Consider the following 26,145-nt stretch of genomic DNA (forward strand, 5'->3'; position numbering starts at 1 on the left):
GTAGTTTCAGAATTGTTAACTCATACACGTGGGAAACAGTGTTACGGCTGGAACAGACCACAATGCTTACTTAAAGTTTGCTTTCCTTTGGTGCTATAGATTCCACTCATCCACTTAGGTCAAAAGGTTTGCCTCCACCCTCTTCAATGAGATTGTTTCATACACTGGTAGCACAGACAGATCTTTTTCACATTCTGCATTCCATTCTAGGATCCCTCCATCTCTTGACCTATAAACTTTCTGTAGAGAAATCAATGCAGAAAGATAGCTTTCTAGAGGTTCCCTTGTATATGATTGCTCTTTTTCTCTTGCTACTTTCAAAATCTTTTCCTTGTCTTTGACTTTTAATATTTTGATTATGTGTGTTTCAGAGTGATCCTCTTTGGGTGGATCTTGTTTAGGATCCTTTGAACTTCTGTACTTGGATGTCCATACTTCTCCCTTAATTTGGCAAGTTTTCAGCTGTTATTTCTTTAAATAATCTTTCTGCCTCTTTTCTCTCTTTGGGATTGCCATGTTTATAATGTTCCCATAATTCATGTAAACTTTTTTCATTCTTCTTTGCTCTTTTTGCTTTTTGTTCCTCTAACTGGCTAATGTCTAATGATCTGTCTTTGAGTTCACTGATTGTTTCTTCCACATGATCAAGTCTGTTGTTGAAGCTCTCTACTGAATTTTTTTTTCAGTTTTATCATTGTATTCTTTAGCTCTTGGATTTCTGTCTGGTTCTTTTTTATGGTTTCTATTTTATAATTAAAACTCTCATTTTGTTAATGCATTGTTATCCATAATTTTTTTCATCGTTTATCTGTCTTATATTTCATTGAGCTTCTTTAAGGTAATTATTTAGAATTCCTTGTCAGGCAAATTGTAGATCTCCTGGGAATTTCCCCTGCCCACTCCCTTTGCCAGCAGACCTACTTATCGATTGTGGGAGGAGACTGGAGTCCAATAAAGGGCACTTTCAGGATCCCTGGTGGTGCAGATGGACATATCTCCTGCTGAGATCCCACCATTTTAGGTCTGCAGGAAGACTGTGACTATGAGGAACTGGAGCCCTATATAAGGCCCTTTCAGGATACTCAGAGGTACAAACATATATCTTGTTGGGTCCCTGGTGTCAGCATGACTATTTGTGGACTGTGGCTGGGATAGGCCAGAGCCCAGTTACAGAACCCTTTTAGAATTTACAGCCTTCCAGGTGTGGCCAAGAGAGGCTGGAGCTGGTTTACAGACCACCTCAGGATCCACAGCCAGCACTGAGTTCTGTATGCCTGTTACACAACATACAAGTGGGTGTGATTCCTCCAAGATCCCTTGACATGTGGTGCTGGTAATAGAACCAAAGCCAAGTGGGACAGTAGTCGCATCCTCAGGGTTTGTGGAGCTGCTTCCAATCTGTGGTTGGGACTATCGGTGAGTCAGCCGCCTAGCTGTGAGCCTTCATTCTCAAAACAGCTCCTCCTGGTTTTAGATTGCAGCAAGGTTTCACATCTTAACTGGATTCTCAAAGCTCCCACAAAGGCTCTTTTGCCTATGGATGGATGCCAAATTATTGTCGTTGGAGGGGAGTAGATATGAGTAAAGTATGTCTTCTTTGGCCCTCTTGTTAATATATATCACTCTTGCCTGCATAGGTCTGACAAGAAATCAGCCATAATTCTTACCAAAAAATTATTGATCTATAGTAAGATTCCCTCATCATCCCCTCTGTCTATTTTCATGATTTTCTCTTTGTTTTGGTTTTTTGCAGTTTAAATATGATATGCCTAGGTGTGGATTTTTGGTATTTGGTATTTGGTATTTGGTATTGTGTTCTATGAACTTCTTGGATCTGTGATGTTTGTCATTAATTTTGAAAAGTTCTCAGATATTATTATTTCAAATATTCCTTCAGCTCTGTTTTCTTTCTTCTCTTTATTGTATTCCAATTATATGTTTGTTATATCTTTTGAAGTTGCCCCACAATCTTGAATATTATGGTCTCCTTTTGTCATTCTTTTTCTCTGTGTGTCTCAGTTTTGGAAGTTTCAATGTACCTGTCATCACTTAAATTGTGAAACACTGAGACATTATCTTAAAACATCCTGTTCCTGCAGACACGTAGAAAAGAATTGGCAGTATAAACTTCATCATCTGTGTTCTCATGTAATCTTATTGTCCCAATTATCGTTGCGTTCTTTTCTGTTTAATTTTGGAGGATAAAAGTATTAATTCACTTGTCAGTGAATTAATACAATCCAATACCCAGGGTTTTTTTTTAAATTTTTTAACCTTAATTGCATTTTCAAAATCCAGCGGTCATATTTTTAATCTCTAAGTATCTTTCTTGGATTTTTAATGATGTTCTACTCTGGTTTTCTTGAATTTTAACACATTTACAGATTATGGATTTTTTTAAAGTTTCTTTAATTTCTTATAGCAAGTTTGTTTTATAGGTGGGCATTTGTTTTACTTCCTCAGAGTAAAACATTCAATAAATACATTGGTCAACCTTTTGGTTTACTTAACCTTAGAGAGGGAAGCTTATGTCTGAAAAATTGTGGGGTTGAGATGGGTTGTAAGAAATTGAAAGGGTCCTATGTAAGTCACAAAAGCAAGAGAAAAACTTACATTTGTTATAATTTTACTTTGGAGAGTTAATGATCAAGGACATTGCACTTGGATGCAGTTAAGCATGGGTTTTCTCTTCTTTGCTGAAGATTTTCTTGTCTGTAATTATGCAGTTGTCCCAATGCTTTCTATAAAATTATTCTCATTGGCTTGACAGCTCTCACTGGGAACTACCCTCAGCTGTCTCCCTGATTTAGCTAAAAGTGTAATGTGAGAATAATCTGTACAGCAGGCTCCCTCCATTGCACAAACCCTGGCATCCAGGAAATTTCTGGTGGTAGACTTAATTAGGATCAAGTTATGCTTCTTACCAACTGCTGTGCACCCACACTCTTATCCAGCTCTTGCCATTCAAAATTAGGTAACAGTAATGGTTTTTTCAGTTCTTCCTGAATTAGGCTACAGTTTTATATGCAGTGAGTTAAAGGATAACATAACTTCCCCAATACATTGTCTCCTTTTCTATAGCCTGTAGACTCCTCAAATCTTAGAAGCAAGATCCACATTCTTTTCCAATATTAATTTTTGATAAATATTTTTCACTACTGTTATATTCCCTCGGTAATTTAATGACAATTTTATGAAACACTAATGGTAAAGTGCTTCAAAAGTGGGGGTTCATATTCCATAATTTTATTATACTCTATATTAAATGTGTTAAGTCAATTGAATACTACTAATCACAAATATTATATTTATCTAAGTTTTACCATAGTGAAATCATCTGTCTTTACTTCTTTTGGATACTTTTGAGATTTTCTCCTTACCATTGGTTTTCAACAATTTGATTAAGATGTGCCTTAGAGTGATTTTCATAAGGTTTACTCTTCTTAAAATTTATTGAGATTCCTGGGTCTGTAGACTTATAGTTTCCTCCAAACCTAAAAAATTATTTACTATTATTTCTTCAACTGATTTTCTCTCATCTCTTCTCTCTCTTTTTTCCTTTTGAGATGGCAATTGTATGCATGTTAGACTGCCTGTTATTATCCAACCGGTCATTGATGCTGTGTTTATTTCTTCCCTCATTTTTTGTGTCTGTACATAATTTTGTATAGTTTTTACAGCTTGTGTTTAAGTTCATTGGTCTTTTTTGCTGCTGGGTCTAATTTAATGTGAATGCTGTCTCAGTCTTTTCAGGTTGATATAACAAAAGTGTTAAAGACTGAGTGACTTAAAAACCAGATATTTATTTCTCACAGTTCTGAAGGCTGGGAATTCCAAGTTCGAGACACAAGAAGATTTGATATCTAGTGAGGGCACACTTTCCAGTTCATAGATGGTCATCTTCTCTTTGTGTCCTCACATGGTTAAAGGGGCAAAAAGGCTCTCTGTAGCCTCTTTTATAAGAGCACAAATTTCATTCAGGAAGGTTCTACTTTCATGACTTAATCACCCTCTAAATGCCCACCTCCGAACACCACTACATTGAGGATTAGATTTCAACATATGATTTGTGAGGCACACAGACATTCAGTCTATAGTATGATGTACTTTATTTTTCATCTCAGATACGGTATTTTTTACCTCAAAAATTTCCATTTGAGTCTTCTTATATCATTGAACTCTCTCCTTTTCATGATCGTGTTTTTTTCTGCTTTCTTATTCATATGGCTCATAATTAAAATAGCTATTGTAATATCTTTGTTTGCTAATTCCTTCATCTCTGTAATTTATTAGTTGATTCTATTGATTAGTTAAAATTCTTCCTACATTAAAAAAATTCAATTCCAATATGTTCCCTACAAATCTTTAACAAAAACTTATTAGAGCCAATTAATCATAGGAGCCAAAAGTTGAAAAACAATCCAAATATATTATCAAATTTTAGTATATTCAACAAAATATTACTCAGTAATAAAAAGGAACAAACTACTGATATACACAAAAACAAAGAATAACTTCAGAGATACCACGTGAGTGAATGGAGTCAGACACCATGCAGAGCAGATATAGGCAGTGTAATATAGTGTGACTATTTACACGTATTTCTAGAACATAGAAAACTAATTTATAGTGATAGAAATCAGAACAATGGTGGTTGGCATGAAGCAAGGGAGAGGTGATCAACCAGAAAGGAGTAGAAAGGGACTTTCTCTGATGATGTTACTGAACTAAACAACAATTATAATGTTGGTCACATGGATTTATATATTTTCCAATTGATTGAATAGTACTCTTAATATCTGTGCATTTAACTGTTGGTAAGTTATAGCTCAATTTAAAAATGTTATGAAAACTTCACTGAAGAAGAAATAGTTCGAAAAGAAAAAAACAAAACGAATTGAAAATAATTGCAACCTATGAATGGTTCAAAATCTTAACTATCTAACAAAATTTGGAAAATTATCAAATGTTTCTAAAGAATCAGAAAATTTGAAAATACAAATAACCAAGGATTATGACTTAAAAACTTATAAAAATCAAGAGTGGGATACAAAAATAAATTATAAACGTTTACTGACAGACCTGAAAGAAGAGCTGGAAAAGGAAAAGATGGGTCATGAGCAATAGAAGAACAATTAAATAATCTATATTTTAATATAACCTCAATCAATGATCAAAGAAATTAACAAACAAACAAAAAAACCACCTAATTCTAAAGTTCATGAAAAGAACAAACTAAGGATGCTATGGAAAATATAGCTAGATGCTATGGAAAATAGAGCTATAGCTTTTTTAAAAAATAAAATTAGTGATGAAAGACATGAATAACAGAAGTTAAAAGATGTTACAAAGAGTCTCTGTAAACAGATCCATGTATATACTTTAATTTAGTTTGTGGTGAAGACAGCATTGTAAACAAAAATGAAAATGTGGACTATTCAGTTACTAGTATTTGAAAAATTGGGTTTGCACATTAAAGAAAAATAGATCTCCGTGTGTGTGTGTGTGTGTGTGTGTGTGTGTGTGTAAATTCCAGGTTAATTAATATTACAAAAGCAGTAGAAGAAATTGTAAGTTAATATTGGTAGAGATGTTTTCTAAGTGAAACACAAATCCAAAGAAAAGAAACTGACAGATTCTGTTTCTTAGAAACTAAAGACTCCCTAAAACAAAATAAATCATAAATAAAGCTAAAATTTCAGCAAGGTTCTGGGGAAAATTTTGCACCATATACTACTATATTACTGGCCAAGATTACTATTTAAAATACACATACACACACACACACACACACACACACACACACTCACATACACACACACACAGAGTTCCTAAAGTCAATTAAAAAAAACAATAAAAATAATGGAAATAATGGACAGGATGTAAGTCACAATGGATAATCACAAATATCTACATAAATATATACAAAAATATGTTCAACCCGATTAGTTATAAGGAAAATGCAAAATAAAAAGGAATTATTTTTCATATGTTTGACAAGAATTTCGGTGATTACATCAAGCCTTGGCATAGAAATGAGGAATAGTACTTTTGTACACTCTTAGTGGGAGTACAAATTGCAGAAACCATTCTGGAAAACAAGTTGACAGTCTATCAAAATAAAATCGTTCATCTCCATTGACTCAGCAGTTCTACTTCTAAAAAACAATCCAAAAGAACTATGCATAGATGAGCACCAAAATAGACACAGTAGAATGATTTATTTGTTGTGGTAGTAAAAATTGGAAACCTAAATATCCATCAAAAAATTATTCATAATAATATTGTAGTGTATTACATGGCTATTGAAATGAATGACATAGGCTTTTATGTGCTTGTACAAAACTTAACCCTAACTCTATAAAAATGAAGTTATAAGATACAAAAACTAAAGGTTAAAGTATCAATTTCTAGCTGATAGAAATCCCAGAAAGAGAAAAAAAAAAAGAAAATGGGGGTGGCTGGGTGGCCAGCCAGTTAAGCATCCAATTCTTGGTATTTCAGCTCAGGTCATGATCTCACAGTTCAGGTAATTGAGCCCTGTGTCAGGTTCTGCACTGACAGCTCCAGAGCCTGCTTGGGATTCTCTCTCTCCCTCTCTCTCTGCCCCTTTCCTGCTCACGCTCTCTCTCTCAAAATAAATAAACATTAAAAAAAAAAGAAACAAAGAAAATGGAGAGGAAAGAACTGAAAATATAAGTCATCATTTTTTTATAACTAAATAAAGATGCATACCCTCAGTTGAGAAGCCTCATGGAGTACAGAGGAGGGCAGAAAATATAAAGCAGTACATATTTATATGCAGTGCAGAAATATTTAAAAGCATTGAACACAAAGAGAAATTCTCAATATTTCTAGAGTTAAAACAGTAAACTTAAATTTGAATCATTGACCCAAGGTCTAAATAGTAACATAAGATGTGAAAAGATAAAAGACTAACATAGCATATAGTGGATGAAGTATGGACTCTGTTGTGAACAATGTTGAAATAATTGGTTCGCAGTATGAAAAGCACAATGAAGTTATGACCATATGTCACAGAAATAAGCTCCAGGATTGAAAGGATATTGTGAAAAGAAAAACAACAACGTTAGTAGGAAGTGTATTCTGATATCTTTTATCTCTCTATGGAGAATTGTTTTTAAATAAGAACAAAAGGCATTAATAATATGAAAGCAAATTGTGTATAGTGTTACATCAAAGGTAAAGATTTTCTCAAACAAGGGCCTCTCAAATGAAGTTAGAAGTAAGGGGGTATTTGCAACATCTAAAACTGACAAAGGATTAAGATCTATAATACACAAAGAAGTATTATAAGTTATCAAGAAATGGGGAAACCAGAAAGAATTGGGAAATTATATGAATGGGCGATTTATACACAAAAACACCATATAAATACATATATATATATATATATATACACACACAAACATATGGAGACAGAGACCAATAGCAGTAGTAATCATAGAAGTACACATAAAAATAATAATGATATACGTTGTATTATCATCATATTCGAAAAAGTTCAAATAATGTCAGGTATTGATGCAGATGCAGGGAAAAAAACCCTGATGCATTAGATGGCATCGTGGCACTCATTTTGGAAATAAATTCTATTGACTAGTAATCAAATAAGGGTATGCATATATCCTACAAGAAGAAAAAAAATTCCAGTGAAACCCTTGCTGAGGTACACAAAAAGGCATAGATAAAACTGCTCATTTGAAGTACAATAGTAGTAAAAAGTTGGAAGCATTCCAGATATCAGTCAACAGAAGACTAGATCACTTAGGGGGTTACTGAAAAGGATAATTCCAATAAATTCATGCAAAAATTTTTCCAGTTCTATATAGGTTGAGTGAAAAAAGTAAGAAATATAATGCAACACATATACAAATGTGTATGCATTACATGCAACAATACTGTATATTTCACACTGACACCTTTATGGAGAGTGTGGATTGACAGGATATAAAGTAAGCACAAAATCAAGAAAAAGCATATGGGAATGAGATCATATAGGGAGATGAAAGGCATAAAACTATAAAAATAAACACTTGCCATACATCGACTAATAACGTACCAAAGAATATACCTCAGTTTAGTCGGCACACTTGAGATCCTCCTCAAATTTTAACATTCAGTATGGGCAAGTCCACAGTGAAACAAGCATTCACATATGCTACTATTAGGTGATACTTTTCAGGACCTAAATGCCAATCTGTGTTTTTGGAATATATAATAACCTAGTCAGTTACCAAGTACATAATAATGTATAAAAGTAGTTTTATACTTTTATTAACTGTCAAGAGTTTTATCACTCTTGACTAGCAAGGCCACTTCTAACACATCAGTCTGAGCCTTTGTCTACTTTCTAAGATACTTCTATTTTATTCATTCAGCAGATGTTTACTAAATTCTAATTTCATACCTCAAGCTCTCTGTGAATTCATCTCTGTCCTTTACCAATTCCCCATCTGCTTCTCTGATGGCTCTATTATTTTATCTTTTTCATTTTAATCTACCCCTAAACTGAAAATCACCAAAAGCTCAACCATTCTGTTTTTGCCTAAAATACTTTTTAGATTAATCCTTTATTCTCATAGTTTCTCCATATTGTCAATTTCCAAATCTATTTTTTCATCTGGATATTGATGCTTTCATATCATTCTATTACCTCAAACTCAAAATAAATCAGTTGAATTTCATCATCTTCCCACCAAAATCATCTCTGATGGCCAATTACTGCCATCTTCTCTGAATGCATTGTTATCCCAATTGACCACTTAAGCTAAAAAAAAAAAATCATATATTTGTTTGGCTCTTTTCTTTCCTTTATCAATCATATCAGTTCTCATAAATTCACATCTGTATTAGTTTCCTATTGTAACAAATCACTATTAATTGGCTTAAAACAATATGAATTTATTATCTTACAGTTCTGGAGGACAGACGTCTGAAAGGAGTCTCACTAGGCTAAAATCAAGGTGTCCGTAGTTAGTAGGGCTGCATTGCTTACTTGTTCTAGTGAGAAAGCCGGCAATGGATGGTTGCCTTTTTTTATGATGCCATTTCTCTGGTTCTTTTTTTTCTGTCTCCTTCTTCCTTGATGACTCTCGTGATTATACTGAACCCACCTGGATAATCCAGAATAATTTCCTGGAATAGCTGATTTAGCACCTTAATCCCATCCTCAACCCTAATTTCTCCTTGCCATGTAATAATCACAGATTCTGGGATGAGGATTTGAACATCTTTGCAGATCCATTATTCTACCTACCACAAAGTTTGTTCCATACCAATTCAAATTTCACCTCTTTTTTAATTTTTCTCCATATTTCATAATTTAGGACCAATCCCTTGCAAAATCCTTTTCCTTCCAAAATGCTTCTGGGGTTCTTCACCAGGCACCCTGCATGTGCTCAAACCAAGTCACGTTTTTTATCATCCACCTGTACCGTTGTCCTAGTTCTTATGTCACAAATGTTCTTTTTCAGACTAAGTCATGTCATCTTTGAGTATCCACCACAACCCCCATCCCCTCTCAACAGTTGTGAAGTTGTCTAAGACAAGTGAAGCCATCTTTTTAAAAAATTCAGTAAATCATTTGACGCTTAAATGATTGAATAAATTCATATTTTTTAGCAGATATAGCTGTTTTATTGTACCTAGAAGAGAACAGTATTTCTTAAAAGTAAAAATTAAACAATTCATCCCAGAGTTAGTATTACTTTGTTATTACCACCACCCCCACCCCCCACCCACGCTAGCAAACCACTGAGAACAGCCCCAGGTGTTACTCTGTTCTTTCCTGCTAGATTGAAACTCAATAATTCCAAGTTAAGCCTCATCTCAATATCCTCAAAAACCCAATTTGGCAATTCCTATTATTATCTGCCTGTACCCAGTACATTTTAGCAAGCCTCCTTTCCTGAGGCCACTTGCCTGTCTTTTTAGAAAAATTCCTTTTTCAATTGCTCCAAACTCGGTCTTTTCCAACTGGCTGGCATTCAGTTCTTCTGGAAATGATTGCCTGTCTTTCAGGCTACATAAAAAACATAATTCTTTAAATTCCAGAATTTCTCATAAAACGTTTCCTTTATTTCACTGTTCATAGCCATACGAGACCAAATTACTGCTACACGATTATTAATAAGTCATGATATTAGTTGGTCTGAAGATAATGTGATCACTTTCACTGACAGGGAAAACAGAGACTGTAATTCAATATCCAATAACATTTGAAGAAGGAAGTATTTCTTCACAAAGCTTTCTGGGTCAAAAGTGCTGTATAATTTCAAAATAACACAATCATTTTATTTTGGCAATAGAGGAAATGAGCTTCAAAGATTCTAGGGTATGTCTACTCAGATGCATTTTCAGACATCTCTCTGAGGGAGAAAAGCTCTATGTTGGCGGGGGGGGGGGGGGTGGGAAGCTGGTGTTGCTACATTTGTTGATGAAGGTAATTACTTCTTGGGGCACTTGCGTGGCTCAGTCAGTTAAGCATCTGACTTGATTTTGGCTCAGGTCATGATCTCACGGTTCGTGGGATCAAGTCCTGAGTCGAGCTTCCTCTCTCCTTCTCTCTCTCTCTCTCTCTCTCTCTGCCCCTCCTCCACTATCTCTCTCTAAATAAATAAATAAGTAAAGATTTTTAAAAACAGTTCTAACAGAATAATTAGGACGGAAGACCAAAACATCTGGTGACTTAAAAGTTAAGTTTGCTGAGACACTCAACATTGTTCAGCAGTTCGCAAGTATTTACTGTTGTCAAGAGGTTGGAGAGACAAGCATCACGGAAACCAAATAGGGAAAAAGTAAAATCCTGTTTTGAGGTCTTCACTGGTTGTCTCTGACCTGGAAGAAAGAGTTGCTGAGCCATAAAGTAAGTCATCTTGTCACTGTTTGAATTAATTATGAGCTACCTGGAGGGTTGCAGTGAACGGACTAGCAACCCCTCACAGCTCCCAGCACATGGAAAAGCCTTGGATTTAATCAGAACTCTTGACGCTTGCTGAGAATCTCCTCACACATGGTACTCAGTGCTTCCCAGAGGCAGGCAGGGTACAGTACTTCCTGCACAAACATGATGAGTGCAGAATCTAGAATAGGAAATCTCTGAGGTTGATGACCTTTGAATGATCCTCATTCCTGTTTTAATGACTGAAAATTGTTGACATCCCACACTTCCTCTTTTCTATGCCAGGGCACTTGACTGTTACTGTTTTCAGATTTCTCTTTCTAATCTTTTTCTCTGTTGAACAACCCCAACCACTCCCCCACCCCTTCACCCCCCACCCCCACCCCCCGCCACCTTATCCGTTGCAGAGCAAGACTCTTCCCTGTGGATAATGAACTGTCCTGCATCCCAACCTTTCTTTCAGGACCTCTTCAAAGTTCTTCATACAGACGACAGGGGAAAGAAAGTCTTCCAAAGGAACCAGAGTACTAGCCCAAAGCAGCATTTCCCAAGTGTAGATTTCTTTGACATTTTTGTGTTATCATTAACATGTACATAAATTTTGCATCCTACTTACTTCCAATCGTATCTGAGTTTGTATGAATCCAAAATGTATGAAATTGTTTATCAACCGTGGAAACTGATGCTACAGGAAGATAGGCCTTGATTAATTATGACTTTCAGTATTCACGTAAGCCTGGAAGGTATTCTTTTCTCCAGGTCCACAGGAAAGTGTGTATATCGAGAGATTGTAGAGGTGACATTCCGCCAACCCCCTAACTCTGCTTCCTGACCTTTACATTTTCATCTTCCAATAAAAATCTATCTTCATTTAAAACAATTTATCTTATATTGTTAAGATCACTTTTCTCAATGTAGACTTTCAGAGCTGGTTCATAGTCTTTCTCTGCCATACTTGCACCACAATTCTAGGTGATTTCAGAGTTTACATAGACAAAAAATTCACATCCTAATTTCAAATGCCCTAGACCTCTTTTGCCTTACCCTTTCCTCCTCTGCACTGTAGCCCTTTTCTAAGGGACATGCCTTATCTCGTGGTCCGTGGGTTAGAACCCCGCATCAGGCTCCGTGCAAAAAGCTCAGAGCCTGGAGCTAGCCTGCTTCAGATTCTGTGTCTCCCTCTCTCTGCCCCTCCCCTGGTCATGCTCTCTCTCTCTCTCTCTCTCTCTCTCTCTCTCTCTCTCTTTCTCAAAAATAAATTTAAAAAACATTTAAAAAAATTAAGGTACATGCCTTGAAGAGGTAACTTGAAACTTCGAAGTTCTACATTCCATTCATTGTCGACAAATTCTTGATTTTTCACCTCTTATATACTATCCTTCCCACCAAATATGCACAGGAATCACAACAAACCCTCCAGGCCCTGGATTCCACCCCTCCTTTTTTTTCATTTGTTGATTTCATCCTAGTCTACCTTCTTTTCTCACTGACAAGGTTGTTCATCTGAAGTTCCGCATCACCAGCAACCTGCAAACCCAAATCCTAGAGCAGTGAGTTACCCTTTTTTGGTTTCTGCATTTTGGAACTTGGTAATGCTAGATAAAAAGCCCCTGGTTCTTTCTTTGATCTTGCACTACTGAATTCATGGTTTCCAACATTGGCTAGGACCTCTGCATCATTTCAGGACTTTACTTGTCCTGATTAGTTCCCTTCAACATTCCCCTCAAAACCCATTCAGAACCTGCTCCCCTGAAACCCCTTTCCCTCTCAGACTGGACTCTTTTATTCTCGGCAGATTTCTGCCTCTTACTTCATACTTCATCAAGAAAACAAATGCTCTCTCCTTCCACTTCCTACATCCTTTCTCACAAAATGTATTATCGTATTAACATGTAGCTAAAGATCATTTTTATTTAAAGTGAAAAACATAGTGCCTATATTTAAGTTATTTTCAATTGTTTGAGAGGCCCTAACCCATTTGATAGTTTAGAATATGAAAATAGACCAGATCTGCTCTGAATAATTATAGACGACAGTGTTCTAGTCTATGTTTTCCTGCCTCGACGAGGGCTGAATGAAAAACTACCCAGTCCTCCATTTATTGCTTATAAACTATATACATACTTTAAATTCTGACACAGTACAATTAGATTTCTAAAACAGAAAGCACGGAAACTGTGCCACTTTCAAGTTGAAAAAGGCAGTGCATCTTTGATCACTGCAATGGGGACAGAGCTGCTGAGACTTCATTCTTTAGAACCCACCTCTTCAGAGTCCTCACTTTCATCAAGGTGGCTATCCACTAGTGTTGTTTACAACACAAAAATACCCTAGCTGCTGTCTTGGAGGTCTGGGCTCTGCACCGAGAAACAACCCAAACCAACTTCTTGTAACATTTGAGAGAAAATATTCAGCTAGACACTTAGAAACTACTTCCCTCCTGGGGTGCCTGGGTGGCGCAGTCGGTTAAGCGTCTGACTTCAGCCAGGTCACGATCTCGCGGTCCGTGAGTTCGAGCCCCGCGTCAGGCTCTGGGCTGATGGCTCAGAGCCTGGAGCCTGTTTCCGATTCTGTGTCTCCCTCTCTCTCTGCCCCTCCCCCGTTCATGCTCTGTCTCTCTCTGTCCCAAAAATAAATAAAAGATTGAAAAAAAAATTAAAAAAAAAAAAAAGAAACTACTTCCCTCCAATAAAAGAACTCAGTGTCATTAATCTTCAAATGCTTTATAACAAGCAGGAATATTCGTGATTATTTGTTGACTTACGTTTGTCCTTCCAGATTGAGGAGGTACAAAGCTCACACAGATGGCTTTGCTTTTGAAAAGACTAGTTGAAAATTGTAAGCTTTCAGCTGAGCTCCCAGGTTACCAAGGCTCGATATTTCCTTCCTTTCTGAAATATGAAGTATAATGTTCTTATACAAGTAGAACAGAGTTCAAGACAGCAGCCTGTTCCATTTCATAGTTCTGAATTTTTTCCAGAATTATATTTTCCCTTCATTTTCTGTCAGAACCAGTGTATTTACACTGACTAATTTGGATTACTTCAGGAGTGGAAGAAATGCATTCTTGTTCAACTATGCCGGCAACCAGCAAACACAACAGACTCCAATGTGAGGCAAATCTTAGGTCTCCCTGTCGTAAAAGCCAAGGATCTGTCCAAAATATTGGTAGCCAGGATGAAAGTTTATGTGCAAGATTCCCCCAAAATGTTGGTTAAATCCCTTAGGTCTCTACATTTTCCTGTCTCCAACACAAAATGTTATTGTTCTCAAGGGTAACCTTCATCAAGCTTGGCCCTCTTTTTTTGTGGTTGCAATTTCTGTTCTTACTCCGGGGAGATTTTCAATAGCTCAGATAGCTGGACTTATTCCAGACTGCCAAAGATCTACGCCCCCAGATCCTTCAAACTAGGTAGGAGATGCTGCATCTGGCCTAGAGATGGCTGAGCACAGAGGGACCGGACAGACTCTTCCCTGGGTCAGGTACCCACCAGTTTAGCAGTGCCCCCAAAAGGCATCCGACTCTCCACTGGCACCAACATCTCCTCTCAACCTCACAGCCCCAGCGTCACGCCCCTGCCCATGTCAACCTGCCTGCTGGCAACATCTCCTCCTGCAGACTCTGGGTTGTATGTCCCCAGCCCCTCTGGAGCCATGCCACGCCACTGGTGGAGGCCAAAGAAAACCTCTTTTTGTTCATCGTTTTTTAATTTCCAAAGTTAAAAATTGCCCTCTGAATTTTTCTTTTATTATAGGACCCCATTTTTGTTACATAGGCAGACTATCTTTTCTCACACCCTTGATGGTATTAACTATACTTTATTTGGTTTCTTCTGTTCCACTGATGGTCTTTGTTATTGTGCAAGTTGTGTTTTCCTGTTTGTTTTTTGTCTCTCCTAAATTGTCTTTTCTTTTTTTTTTTTAATTTTTTTTTAACATTTATTTATTTTTGAGACACAGAGAGAGAGAGAGCATGAACAGGGGAGGGTCAGAGAAAGAGGGAGACACAGAATCTGAAACAGGCTCCAGGCTCTGAGCTGTCAGCACAGAGCCCGACGCGGGGCTTGAACCCACAGACCGCGAGATCATGACCTGAGCTGAAGTCGGACGCTTAACCGACTGAGCCACCCAGGCGCCCCATAAATTGTCTTTTCTTGAATGTCCACTGATTGTTGGCTGTCCTTTCATAAGTAAAAGTGAGAAGCTGACTGGAAGAAGTGCACAGGTGTGTGTTGATGGGTGGAGGGTATTAATCTGGTTGTCTGGGATTCTAGGAGCTGGACAGGAGAAGCAGCCTGCTGGTCTTGCATTTCAGCATGTAGATTTTTGCATTATCTTACCACTCTTACTCCCTACACACACACACACACACACACACACACACACACACACACACACCTTATCCTGTGTGCCTATTGTCTCTGAACTCAGAGGCTCCTTGGGCTCAGTTTCTCCAGACTAAGCATGCTATTACCTATGATGCATGTGCATGTGGGTGGGGTAGTTTCTTGACTGCTCAGAAAGTGTAAGGGACCAGGAAAATTCAACCAATTTGTATACAGATTTTCAACCATTCATGTTGCTAATCATACCTCACTCCATGTTCTAAGCATTCTGAAAGGGAAATTAGATCAATTCTTACAGGTACTCCTCCTCTTATAGGCATTTGGATTCCTCTTTTTTATGGTCTGCTAAAACCACTAAATTTCCTCCGTAAGTTTGTTGTCTAAACTTAAAAAAAATCTTTCATCCACTATTCTTCACTGATATATTTTTTTAATTTTTTTTTAACGTTTATTTATTTTTGAGACAGAGAGAGACAGAGCATGAATGGGGGAGGGTCAGAGAGAGAGGGAGACACAGAATCGGAAACAGGCTCTAGGCTCTGAGCGATCAGCACAGAGCCCGACGCGGGGCTTGAACTCACGGACCGCGAGATCATGACCTGAGCCGAAGTCAGATGCTCAACCGACTGAGCCACCCAGGCGCCCCTCTTCACTGATATTTTAATGAAAAATTTGGAGGGAGAACTGCTGGACAAAGATGGTCAGCCTACTAAGTTTTACTGGAAGGGCTCCATAGTTAACTTGATATTTCTAAAACATTGGACAACATCCTAGGTATACATATGGTTTGGGGGCAATATGTAATTCCATATAACAAATGTAACATTAGAATAGCCTTCTGTCTCCACCTTCAAAGAATAATCAGAATTTGAGCCTCCTAGCAGCTATCATCCCAATCCAGTGATATCATCCTTGACCAAGACGCTATCATCTATCATGTGGATTCGAACAGTATAGCAAATGACAGAAGCCAATCTGGATTTACTCTGATGCCTGAAATCTCCCCAAGAGCTGACTTCACACTGTGCTTGCTAGCATTCAGAGGAGATGTCCTACCTTATGCTTGTACTGTTCAATGACTAAATGCCTAGGAGTCATGTTAAATAACAGGCTTTGTTTTCTCCCCAGACTTAAATCTGACATAACGTTCATTTGTCACTCTAATATGTGTGTACCACTCTAATATGTATGTACTCTCTTCTGTGGCTGCCTTTTGTAGAAGGGGTCTAGACCACTGATAGAACCCTTATCTGGTGAGAAGAAGTGGGTGTAGAATGCAGGAGAGGAAAGCTTCCCCCACTGGCAGGAGCCATCTTGGCTGATGTTTTGTAGTTTTGCCAAAATAAGTGCAGTGATCTTTTGTCGAGTAATCAGCCTTCTCTTGCTTATTATGTAGCTGCAGTTCCGAGATTTGCTTTCAGCAAACCCAAAAAGAAAAATGTGAACCACATGCTCCTGACAGTAGGTAGCTGATTCAGTACTAACATTAGGACCTTATCCCCGAACCTCAGAAAACAAGCACAGTTTAATGCAGCTGGTAGAATGGGAGCATATGAATGAAATACCACTTTCAAGACCTGCCGAGTAGCTTGGGAAAGCTTTAGAGTGAGATGAATGTGGAATAGGTGGGTGGCTACTAACCACTGGACATAAGTGAGAATGCACTTCCCATGTCTAACCCCATTTTTCCAACCACAGCCAGGAACGGCCAACAGTTGGAATACACCCATTCCCAACCATCCCCACCCTTTTTCAAAAAAATCTGAATGTTCATCCGTGTGTATTCTTGACCCCATCTTCTCCCAAACGACCTACTACTCCATCAGTACCTCCTGTTTTTTAAATCTCCTTCCCTTTTGCCTTCTTTTTCTTATTATTCTTAAGTAGTACCCTTGATTTATCCTCACAAGTGTGTTTTGCCTTACATTCAATTTTGTCTGGTATTAATTTAGCTTTTTCATCTTTCTTTTGATCATTTTTTGAATGGTATATATTTCCTCATCCATTTTGATATGGTTTTAATTTAGGTAATTAATTATTTAATTTGGGTATCCTTATAAGTAGCATGTGGCTAAAATTTTTATTCAATATGATAAAATCTGCCTGATGAAATTAGCCTAATTGTATTTATTACAGTTACTGATATTGTATTAGGATTTTACCAAATCTTATTTTGTGGTTTCTGTTTAGCCACAGTTTTTCATAGATTCCTTCCCTACCTATCTTGTTTAATAAATATTTTTATGTTTCTTTTTTTTCTATGATGATTTATTTTCTTTAAGTTTATTTATTTATTATTGTAAGGGAGAGAGAGAGAGGGGAGAGAGAAATAGAGACGGTGTGTGTGTGTGTGTATGGGAGGGGCAGAGCAAGAGGGAGAGAGAGAGAATCCCAAGTAGGCTCCACACCATCAGCACAGAGCCTGATGCAGGGCTTGAACTCATGAACAGGGAGACCATGTCCTGAGCCAAAATCAGGACGCTCAACCAACTAAGCCACCCAGGTACCCCTCTGTGATGATTTCAAAGCTGAAGATTGCATTTTTATTCTTTCTGGTGATTTCCGCTAAAATTTTGGCATGAATACTTAACTATAATTTTTAACAAACGTTAACAGTATTTCTACCTCTACCCCTAACCAATCACACTTTTACAATCTTTTCCCACACGGTGTTATTGTTGTTTAGAGTTTTCATTTTATCCTTTATTTTAAATCCATACAAAAAATAACTTCATTGAGTAGCTCATTTAATTTTTTGTCATTTGCTTGCATTTGGAGCAAAAGATATAAACCATCTTGAATGGAAGCCCTTAAACTTAGGAACATGTTCAAGTCTCTCCGCACTGTTCTGGAGGGGTTCCAGGGCTGTCAACAGATTCTCAAAGGGGAACACTGTCAATAGATTAAGGACCGCTCACCTTCAGAATAAAATCCAAGTCCCTTCTCATGGCATACAAGGCTCCCAGAACCTGCTCCTACCAATACCTCCGGGTTTCTGCCATTCCTTATAGGACTAGTCAAATTCCAGCAGAGACAAAGCAGTACACGAGCATGCACGTGCATGCACTCACAAGAGCGCAGAAACACACATGCACAGAGCACAGCACATACTATGCTGTCCCTTACTTCTGAACATTTGCTCATGCTCAGTGAGTCTAGAATGCCTCTCTCCTCCACACTTCTCCCATCTTTGTCTCTGATATCCACTAGCTAACTCCATGAGCATTTTCCTCTGATTAGCCACCACCATCACATTGCTGGGACTTCCATAGTTGTTTATATTTTATAATTTGGCTTATCTTTTTTTTCAATGTTTGTTTGTTCGGTTTTGAGAAACAGAGAGTGAGCCAGGAAGGGGCAGAGAGAGAGGGAGACACAGAATCTGAAGCATTCTCCGGGCTCTGAGCTGTCCACACAGAGCCCAAGGCGGGTCTTGAACCCCCAGACTGCAAGATCATGACCCAAGTTGGTCGCTTAACTGACTGAGCCACCCAGGCGCCCAGCTTACCTTTTTATAATATGACTGTTTCCCACATTAGACAAAGAGTCACATGAACGTAATGAGTCTGTCATTCATGTTTGCATTCTCTAGTGCTTGGCTCAGCACCTGACATATAGAAAGTACTCAATATGTATTTGTTGAAGGAAAAAACAAAGGAGAAGAACTACAGACTTGCTTAAGGGTAAAAAGCAATTAGGCTAAATACTTTCAATTAAGATTAGAGTCTATCTCTAGCTTCAGAATTAGCCAACCATAAGGAACACCAGTGAGACTCTTAATGCAGAAATGAGAATTCAATCATCTAATTGGAAAATAATAGTGAAACAGGGACTGTACAAAATAATTGTTTCTGGGGTGTGTGTATGTGCAAACACACATACACGCATATCACATATTCTTTTTTTCTGTTTTTCTATAAGATAACTTCTTCTTACTGAGTTCTGAGGAACAGATGTCTCAGGAAATATAATTGCTGGGTCCTACCTGGAGGTTGGGGGTGGGGGGAGCTTGCAAGGTAACAGAGGGAAATGGGGAGACATTAATCTCACTCCATTAAGAAAAAAAAGATGTTTAGGATATAATGATGTATAAATATGCCATTTATAAGACAGAAGATAGAGATTCAAAAAAATGGGGAATCGCATTAATTGAAGAGAATATAGACATGGATATTACACCACTGAAATTTAACTTTAAAATATATGAAAACAACACCTGAATAATACAGCAAAATTGGTAATCAACATATAAAATATAAAAATTGAATATAAATATTCAACATAAAAATTCTGAAATTAAAAAAAAATACAAAGATAAATGAAAAATCAGAAAATATGCCCAGTATCAGATGAGCAAGCTGAATACTGTGATATGTCCTAAAATAGGCTTAAATTTCAAGAAAAAGTAAGTAAAGAATTCTCTGAACTCCAAAAGCAGTAAACAGCTTACTATCAGGAAACCAAAGTCAAGAGTGCTTCAGACTATCAGACGGTGGGGTGACACCGTCAGAGTCTGAAAGAGAAAGTGTGTGACCCGAGACTGGTACACTCCTATTCTAAGAGATGCCAATTTCCAACATCCCTTCCACTCATACATCTTTCTTCAGAGAACAATAGAGTGTGGTACTTAGAACACTACTAACAAAGGATTGCAGGAAAATTAGAAGTAACATCTTCAGATGTCTTACAAATTACTTATTTTAGTGATGTGTAAATAATGGGGAGATTAGAGAACGGCCACTTAAAGGGGTAAAATACAAACACCCCGAAGGAAAGAAGTTGGCGTGGATTGTAAATAACTCCAATAATTTCTGGAACAAAATTGCACTTTAAAAAAACATCAGTTTTTCATATAGCAGTCCTAAAGAATGTGACAGGAGAGAAAGAAAAACATAAAAAGCATAAAACATCTGATATACTAATGATCCAAACATATTGGGATTGCTGAGGCAGATAGAATTTTATGGATTTATGTCAGCTGACAGATATTTATTGTGTATTTATGCATCAGATGCAAAGCCGGAGGCTATACTAGACTATGGGAATATAGTGATGAACAATTAAAAGTGGCAATTGCCCTCTCAATGCAGGTAATGGTTGATATAAACGAATGTGAGTGGCAAAGTGGTACAGAGGATAAATGGTGCTATGGTGAGTAAAAGGAGTTCTAAAATTTCTGGCATTACAGATGAAACCTGAAAGTGTGTTTTGAATTGTTTATAAGAAATTTCAGAACTAGAATGATACCTTCTGAATGACACTGAAATACGAAAGGAAACGTAAGTAGGAAGTGCATCAAAATGTTACCCTACATCTGCCTTCCAGCCTTCGTTGTCTTAGGGAAGTAACTCCATTACAACTTATGCAAGTGCCATCTTTCCTGTCTCTTCCCTTATTTTTCTAGCATATGTGCAAATACATATCTGCATGCACACACACACACACACACACACACACACACACACACACACACACTCATCTAGAACATAATTTCCATATCTGTCCATGCTGCCAATCACTTATCACACTTAGCAGTCACTGGCTTCTTCATCTGCAGTTTCTGGGACCTATAAAGCTTCTTGAGGACAGAAAGCAGATCTTATTCTACTTTGGACTACCAGGGTCTAAGCAATACCCCTCGCTTCTCTGTCTCACTAGAAGCTCTCAAAAGTCCCTTTTTCCACTTCAGGTGGGCCTATATCCATTACAGTTGTAGTATACTTAAACAAACTCCCTTTTAACACACACACACACACTACTCAAAGATAGGTGAGAATAAGTGATCCCTCGAGCCTCATTCTAAGAAAACAGGCAAGCTTTTGTTTTTACTGTCCCAGAGTTGGAAGCAGAAATGATAAGAACTCAACTCAGGATCTGAATTTTTTCTGCATCTTATAGCAATAAGAACCAAACATAAATTATTCTCTCTACAAATTATCTTGCCATATTTATTAGAGTCATTGGTGAAACAGGGGAAATGGACAAATTTTTTTCATCAAGAGAATTATATGATACTTAATCTAAGACAGTGATAAACTCACTAATTGCCAGAACTAATATAATATAATGAGTAACTGTTGCAGAGGTAAAATATGTTCTGCAAAGCTATGACTTTATATTACAGTTCAATTTCATTTACCTTTAATAAAGTATAACTTTGGATTCTATGTATCACTCATTCATATAGATGTATCATGCCTATTTTCTTCTTTAATGTCTCAAAAGAATTTTATAAACCATGGGCCATATTAATTAAATCTCTGATTAGTTAACAAAATGTTTTTAATATCTTTGTTTTATTCAAATTCTAATTAAGGATTTGTTGTGCTTACTATTTTTGTACAAAAAACAACCCCAGAACTTAACAGCCTAAAGCAAACATTTTATTTTGCTCACAGAGTTATGGGTCAATTATACTTCAATAAACCTGAAATTAAAAATAAACAGAATATAGAAAAGCTCATCTAGGTGGTTCTCACTTGGGGTCTGTCAAGTGAATATGGTGAGAGGTTGGTTGGGGCTGCAATCAACCCAAGATGACTCACGCACATGGTAGACAATTGATACTATCAGCTGGGAGACCAGAACACCTCATACAACGGCTCCAATCTGGCAGTCTCATAGAGTCTGACTTCTTACTTGGTGGTCAAATCTTGCAACAAGCAGTGAAGACACTTTGTGGCTTTTTCTTGCCTAGTCTGAGAAGTCACACAGCATCACTTCAGCCACAGTCTATTGTTACAATCAAGTAACAAGTACATATCCAACTAGAGAAGACACACAGCCCACCTCTGGGTGTGAGGTTAAGCTCACTAGGTAAGAACACTTTATGGGATGAGATACTGTCCCGGCCATCTGTAGAAAACACAATCTCTTACTGGATGCAAAAGACAATTGACTGCCTTAGGGTACATGCCGAAGATGTTAGGAATGTTGCCTAACATCTCTATAGATATAAAATTCATCTTCCACATGTATCATCGTCCAATTAATTTCAGTAACAATAAATTTTGTTACTAATCACTCTTTCAAACTGTCACCTTACTACATACTTCGTAAGAAAAGAATTGATAGCTTTAATACAAGATTTTGATTTTCCTTCACGGGCTCTGATGAAAGAAGAGAATTCATCTCTCTTTTAAAGAATAATTCTGGGGCATCTGGGTGGCTCAGTCGGTTAGGTGTCTGACTCTTGATTTCTGCAGGTCATGATCTTGTGGTTCGTGAGTTCGAGCCCTGTGTCAGGCTCTGAGCTGACAGTGCAGAGCCTGCTTGGGATTCTCTCTCTCCCTCTCTCTCTGCCCCTCCCCTGCTCACTCTCTCTCTCTTATTTTCTCTCTCTCTTAAAATAAATAAACAAGCTTTATTAAAAAATAAAAAAAAGAATGGTTCATATGATTGCCATTTGGGATTAATCAGAAAAATAAAGAAAATTCTTCATTAATTTTTTATTTCAGGCAAAAAATTACAAAAGAAATAAATGTATACTAAGTTATATGTGTCTGCTAGATTGTATTAAGCACTATACCTAGAGATCTATCCACATCTACATCTCTTAAGTATATCCATATTTATACCTATAGTGAGTCCTTCAGTAAAGACTCAGTGACATAAAGTAGCTTCCCAAAGTCATACCTAATTTGTATCAGAGCTCAACTTTGAAATCAATATTCAGTGACTTCAAAGGTTGTGTCCTTTCCACATCATTTATATTAAAATATGATTAAAGTACATGTTTTTTTCTTGATGTAATGGTCATATCCAAATACATCATCAAAATTACTTTTCCTTGACATCATATATTTTTTTAAGTTTTTCTATATGAATCTCTTCAACTACTGGATAAGTGTACAACATTCATAAGTGACACATAATGATTTCCTTGAATGGCAGTCACCTGTTCCATATTGGCTTTCTAATCATCTGAAAATCCCAGGAAACTCAGCATACAGTTGCAAAGGTGAGAATCTTTTCATTTGTATCTAAACTTCAGCCATACTCAGAAATCCCATTCTAACTTGATAAAAGGAATACTTAAACACAACAGAGACCATGGTTGTTTTCTCCTTGCATAAAATCCGTCACCAGATAAATCATTTTTTTATTCAAACCCTTACAAATAACTTTGCATTGCTTAGAAATCCAAAAACTATACAAATTAGCTTACACAGGTTGAAGAAATCTTAAAATGTGTATCCAGTATTACATTTCTATAATTTATTCAATCAAATCTCCAAAATCTTAACCATTTCAGTTTTTTATAGAACACCTGAAATGCCATCTCAATAATACCTTAATAAATCATGACTTCAGAGGGATGAATTATTATTATTACTCCCCTGATAGGACACAGTTCTTCCATGCCCCACTGTGTTTAGTTTATACCTGTGTTGTATCAAGCATGAACTAGGGCATTTAATTTTTTAACTTTTTTAATGTTTATTTGCTTTTTGAGAGAGAGACAGAGCGAGGGACACAGACAGGGAGACACAAAACCTGAAGCAGGCTCCAGGCTCTGAGCCGTCAGCACAGATGGAGGGCTCGAACCCACGAACCGCGAGATCATGACCTGAGCTGAAGTCGGATGCTCAACAGACTGAGCCTCCCAGGCGTCCCTATGCTACAGTGTTTTAATGCGAAAGTGTTCAAATGTAAGAACCAAACAATTGTTGCTTTAAATCACACATGTATTCACTTAGCAAATTTTGATTTAATATCTACCACACCTCAAGAGACTTTCCATTAGATACCAGGGTCATAAAGTGAAATAAGATATGGTTCTTATACTCAAGAAGCTTACAATACAATACAATACAATACAACATAAGCCAAGTAATAACTATAGTATGAAGTGATAGATGCTTCATTTATCCAATGCCAATAGGATCCAAAGAACGGCAAGTATATCAGACTCCAGAGTTTCTTGGCTTTAGTTTTCCAGAAGTGATGGTTCTTGAGGTAGTATTAGAAAACAGTAGCAGTTGATTTAGATGCGCTAATGGAGGAAACAATGTTAGACAAAAGTATCAGAGCAGTACTGAAGGCACAGAGGTTTAAAACCTCATAATCCAGGGGCACCTGTGTGGCTCAGTCAGTGAAACATCCGACTCTTGGTTTCAGCTCAGGTCATGATCTCATGGTTTGTGGGTTCGAGCCCATGTCGGGCTCTACTGACAGTATGGAGCCTGCTTGGATTCCTTCTCTCTCCCTCTCTCTGCCCTTCCCCAGTTGTGTTCTCTCTCTCTTCCTTTCAAAATAAACATTTAAAAAAAATTAAAACCTCATAATCCTGTTTAAAAACTTTAAGTAGCTTAGAATGGCTGGGGGAACAAAGAGAATGAACTGTGGAGAGGGAGATCAGCTTGGGGAGACTAGATTATTTAGATTGTCTGTCATAAGGTGAGGAGTTTGAACTTCTCTTAAAGGTGTGGGATACCATGGAAGAACTTTAATCATGGAAATAAAGTACATTTGAGAAAGATAATTCTAGAAGCAATGTGTAGATGGGTTAAAGTAGGAATGGAGAGGAAGCAGAATTGATGTGGGGCTAATACACATGTAAAGTGGTAAGAGCTTGAGCAAAGGAATAGGCACTGAGAATAGTGAAAGGGATGGATTCAAAAGTAAGAAACCCAAGGACTTGAGACCAAGTAGATACACAAAGCGTGAGAAAAATCTACACTGAGAGCTTTGGGCAATTGAACAGAATAGTGCTACACAGTAAGTATAGTTGATCCTTGAACAATATGGGCTTGTTCTGTGCAGGTCCACTTACATGCAGATTTTTTTTTTTTTTTTGGTTACAGTACTGAAAACAATTTTATTTTATATATATATTTTGTAATATGAAATTTATTGTCAAATTGGTTTCCATACAACACCCAGTGCTCATCCCAACAGGTGCCCTCCTCAAGACCCATCACCCACCCCCCATCAACCCTGTTTATTCTCAGTTTTTAAGAGTCTCTTATGGTTTATATATTTTTAATGTTTATTTATTTTTGAGAGAGAGAGAGAGAGAGTGAGAGAGAGAGAGAGAGCACAAGCAGGGAAGGGGCAGAGAGAGGGGGACAGAGGATCCGAAGCAGGCTCTGCCCTGACAGCAGCTAGCCAGACACAGGGTTCGAACTCATGACCTGAGCCAAAGTCTGACACTCAACCAACTGAGCCACCCAGGGGGCCCAGTACTGAAAATGATTTTAATAACATTTTATTTTCTCTAGCTTACTTTACTGTAATAATGCAGTATACAATACATATAATAAACAAAATATGTATTAGTTGACTATGTTATCGGTAAAGGGTTCTGGTCAACAGTAAGTTATTAGTAGTTAAGTTTTGGGGGAGTCAAAAGTTATAGGTGGATTTTCGACTGCACAGGGGATCAGCATCCCTAACCTCTGTCGTTTAAGGGTCAACCATATTACACATGACTGACAGAATGAGGTCATGATCAAATGAACAGTGGCTCCACGATGAGGCACTTATTCTTTATCCTGTGAAGACATCCAAAAAAATGTTCTCCTTAGAAGTTTGTAGAACCATAAAATAAAAATGGAAGGCTATAACAGGAGCTTTTCCTCATTATCAGATACAACACTTCCCCGTCAACCCACTGAATTCTCTTTGCTCTTCTCTTGCGTGGCTTGTTATACAGGTTCGGTTCCTTCTACTTTTTCAAGCACTTTCACTGTAGATTTTTGTCCCTGCTGGACAACTTAGTGGCAACTACAGTTTATCACAGTACATGTTTTATTTATGCAAGGACTATAAACCATAATCTCACATATATACGCATGCTAAATACTGGGTGGTAAGCACAGCCTATTGTATACAATTCTCTCCTGAAGTAACTCACAACTTTGACTGGAAATT

At 37.3% G+C, this 26,145-nt stretch overlaps 1 protein-coding gene and 1 pseudogene across 3 annotated transcripts in view; both read right to left on the bottom strand.

Annotated features, from left to right (window-relative positions):
- Positions 1-12,105: 12,105 nt before the first annotated feature.
- Positions 12,106-14,126, bottom strand: LOC101086578 (annotated as a pseudogene).
- A 9,200-nt stretch (positions 14,127-23,326) lies between these two features.
- Positions 23,327-26,145, bottom strand: part of CAPS2 (calcyphosine 2) — a 64,540-nt gene continuing 61,721 nt past the window's right edge. The window contains exons 18-19 of one of the 3 annotated variants that reach the window (XR_006600873.1): positions 25,669-25,766; positions 23,327-24,265 (exon numbers count right to left, since the gene is read on the bottom strand). Coding sequence is in view for 2 of the 3 variants with exons in the window: in XM_045062080.1 (XP_044918015.1) it covers positions 24,177-24,265 (89 nt within the window). In the remaining variant the exon portion in view is untranslated. Of the gene's footprint in view, positions 24,266-25,446; positions 25,767-26,145 lie in introns of those variants that run through there. The other 2 variants (XM_045062080.1, XM_045062082.1) reach the window with 2 other exon arrangements.

The sequence above is a fragment of the Felis catus genome, chromosome B4 (assembly GCF_018350175.1).
Source record: "Felis catus isolate Fca126 chromosome B4, F.catus_Fca126_mat1.0, whole genome shotgun sequence".
In the NCBI taxonomy this organism is placed as follows: domain Eukaryota; kingdom Metazoa; phylum Chordata; class Mammalia; order Carnivora; family Felidae; genus Felis; species Felis catus.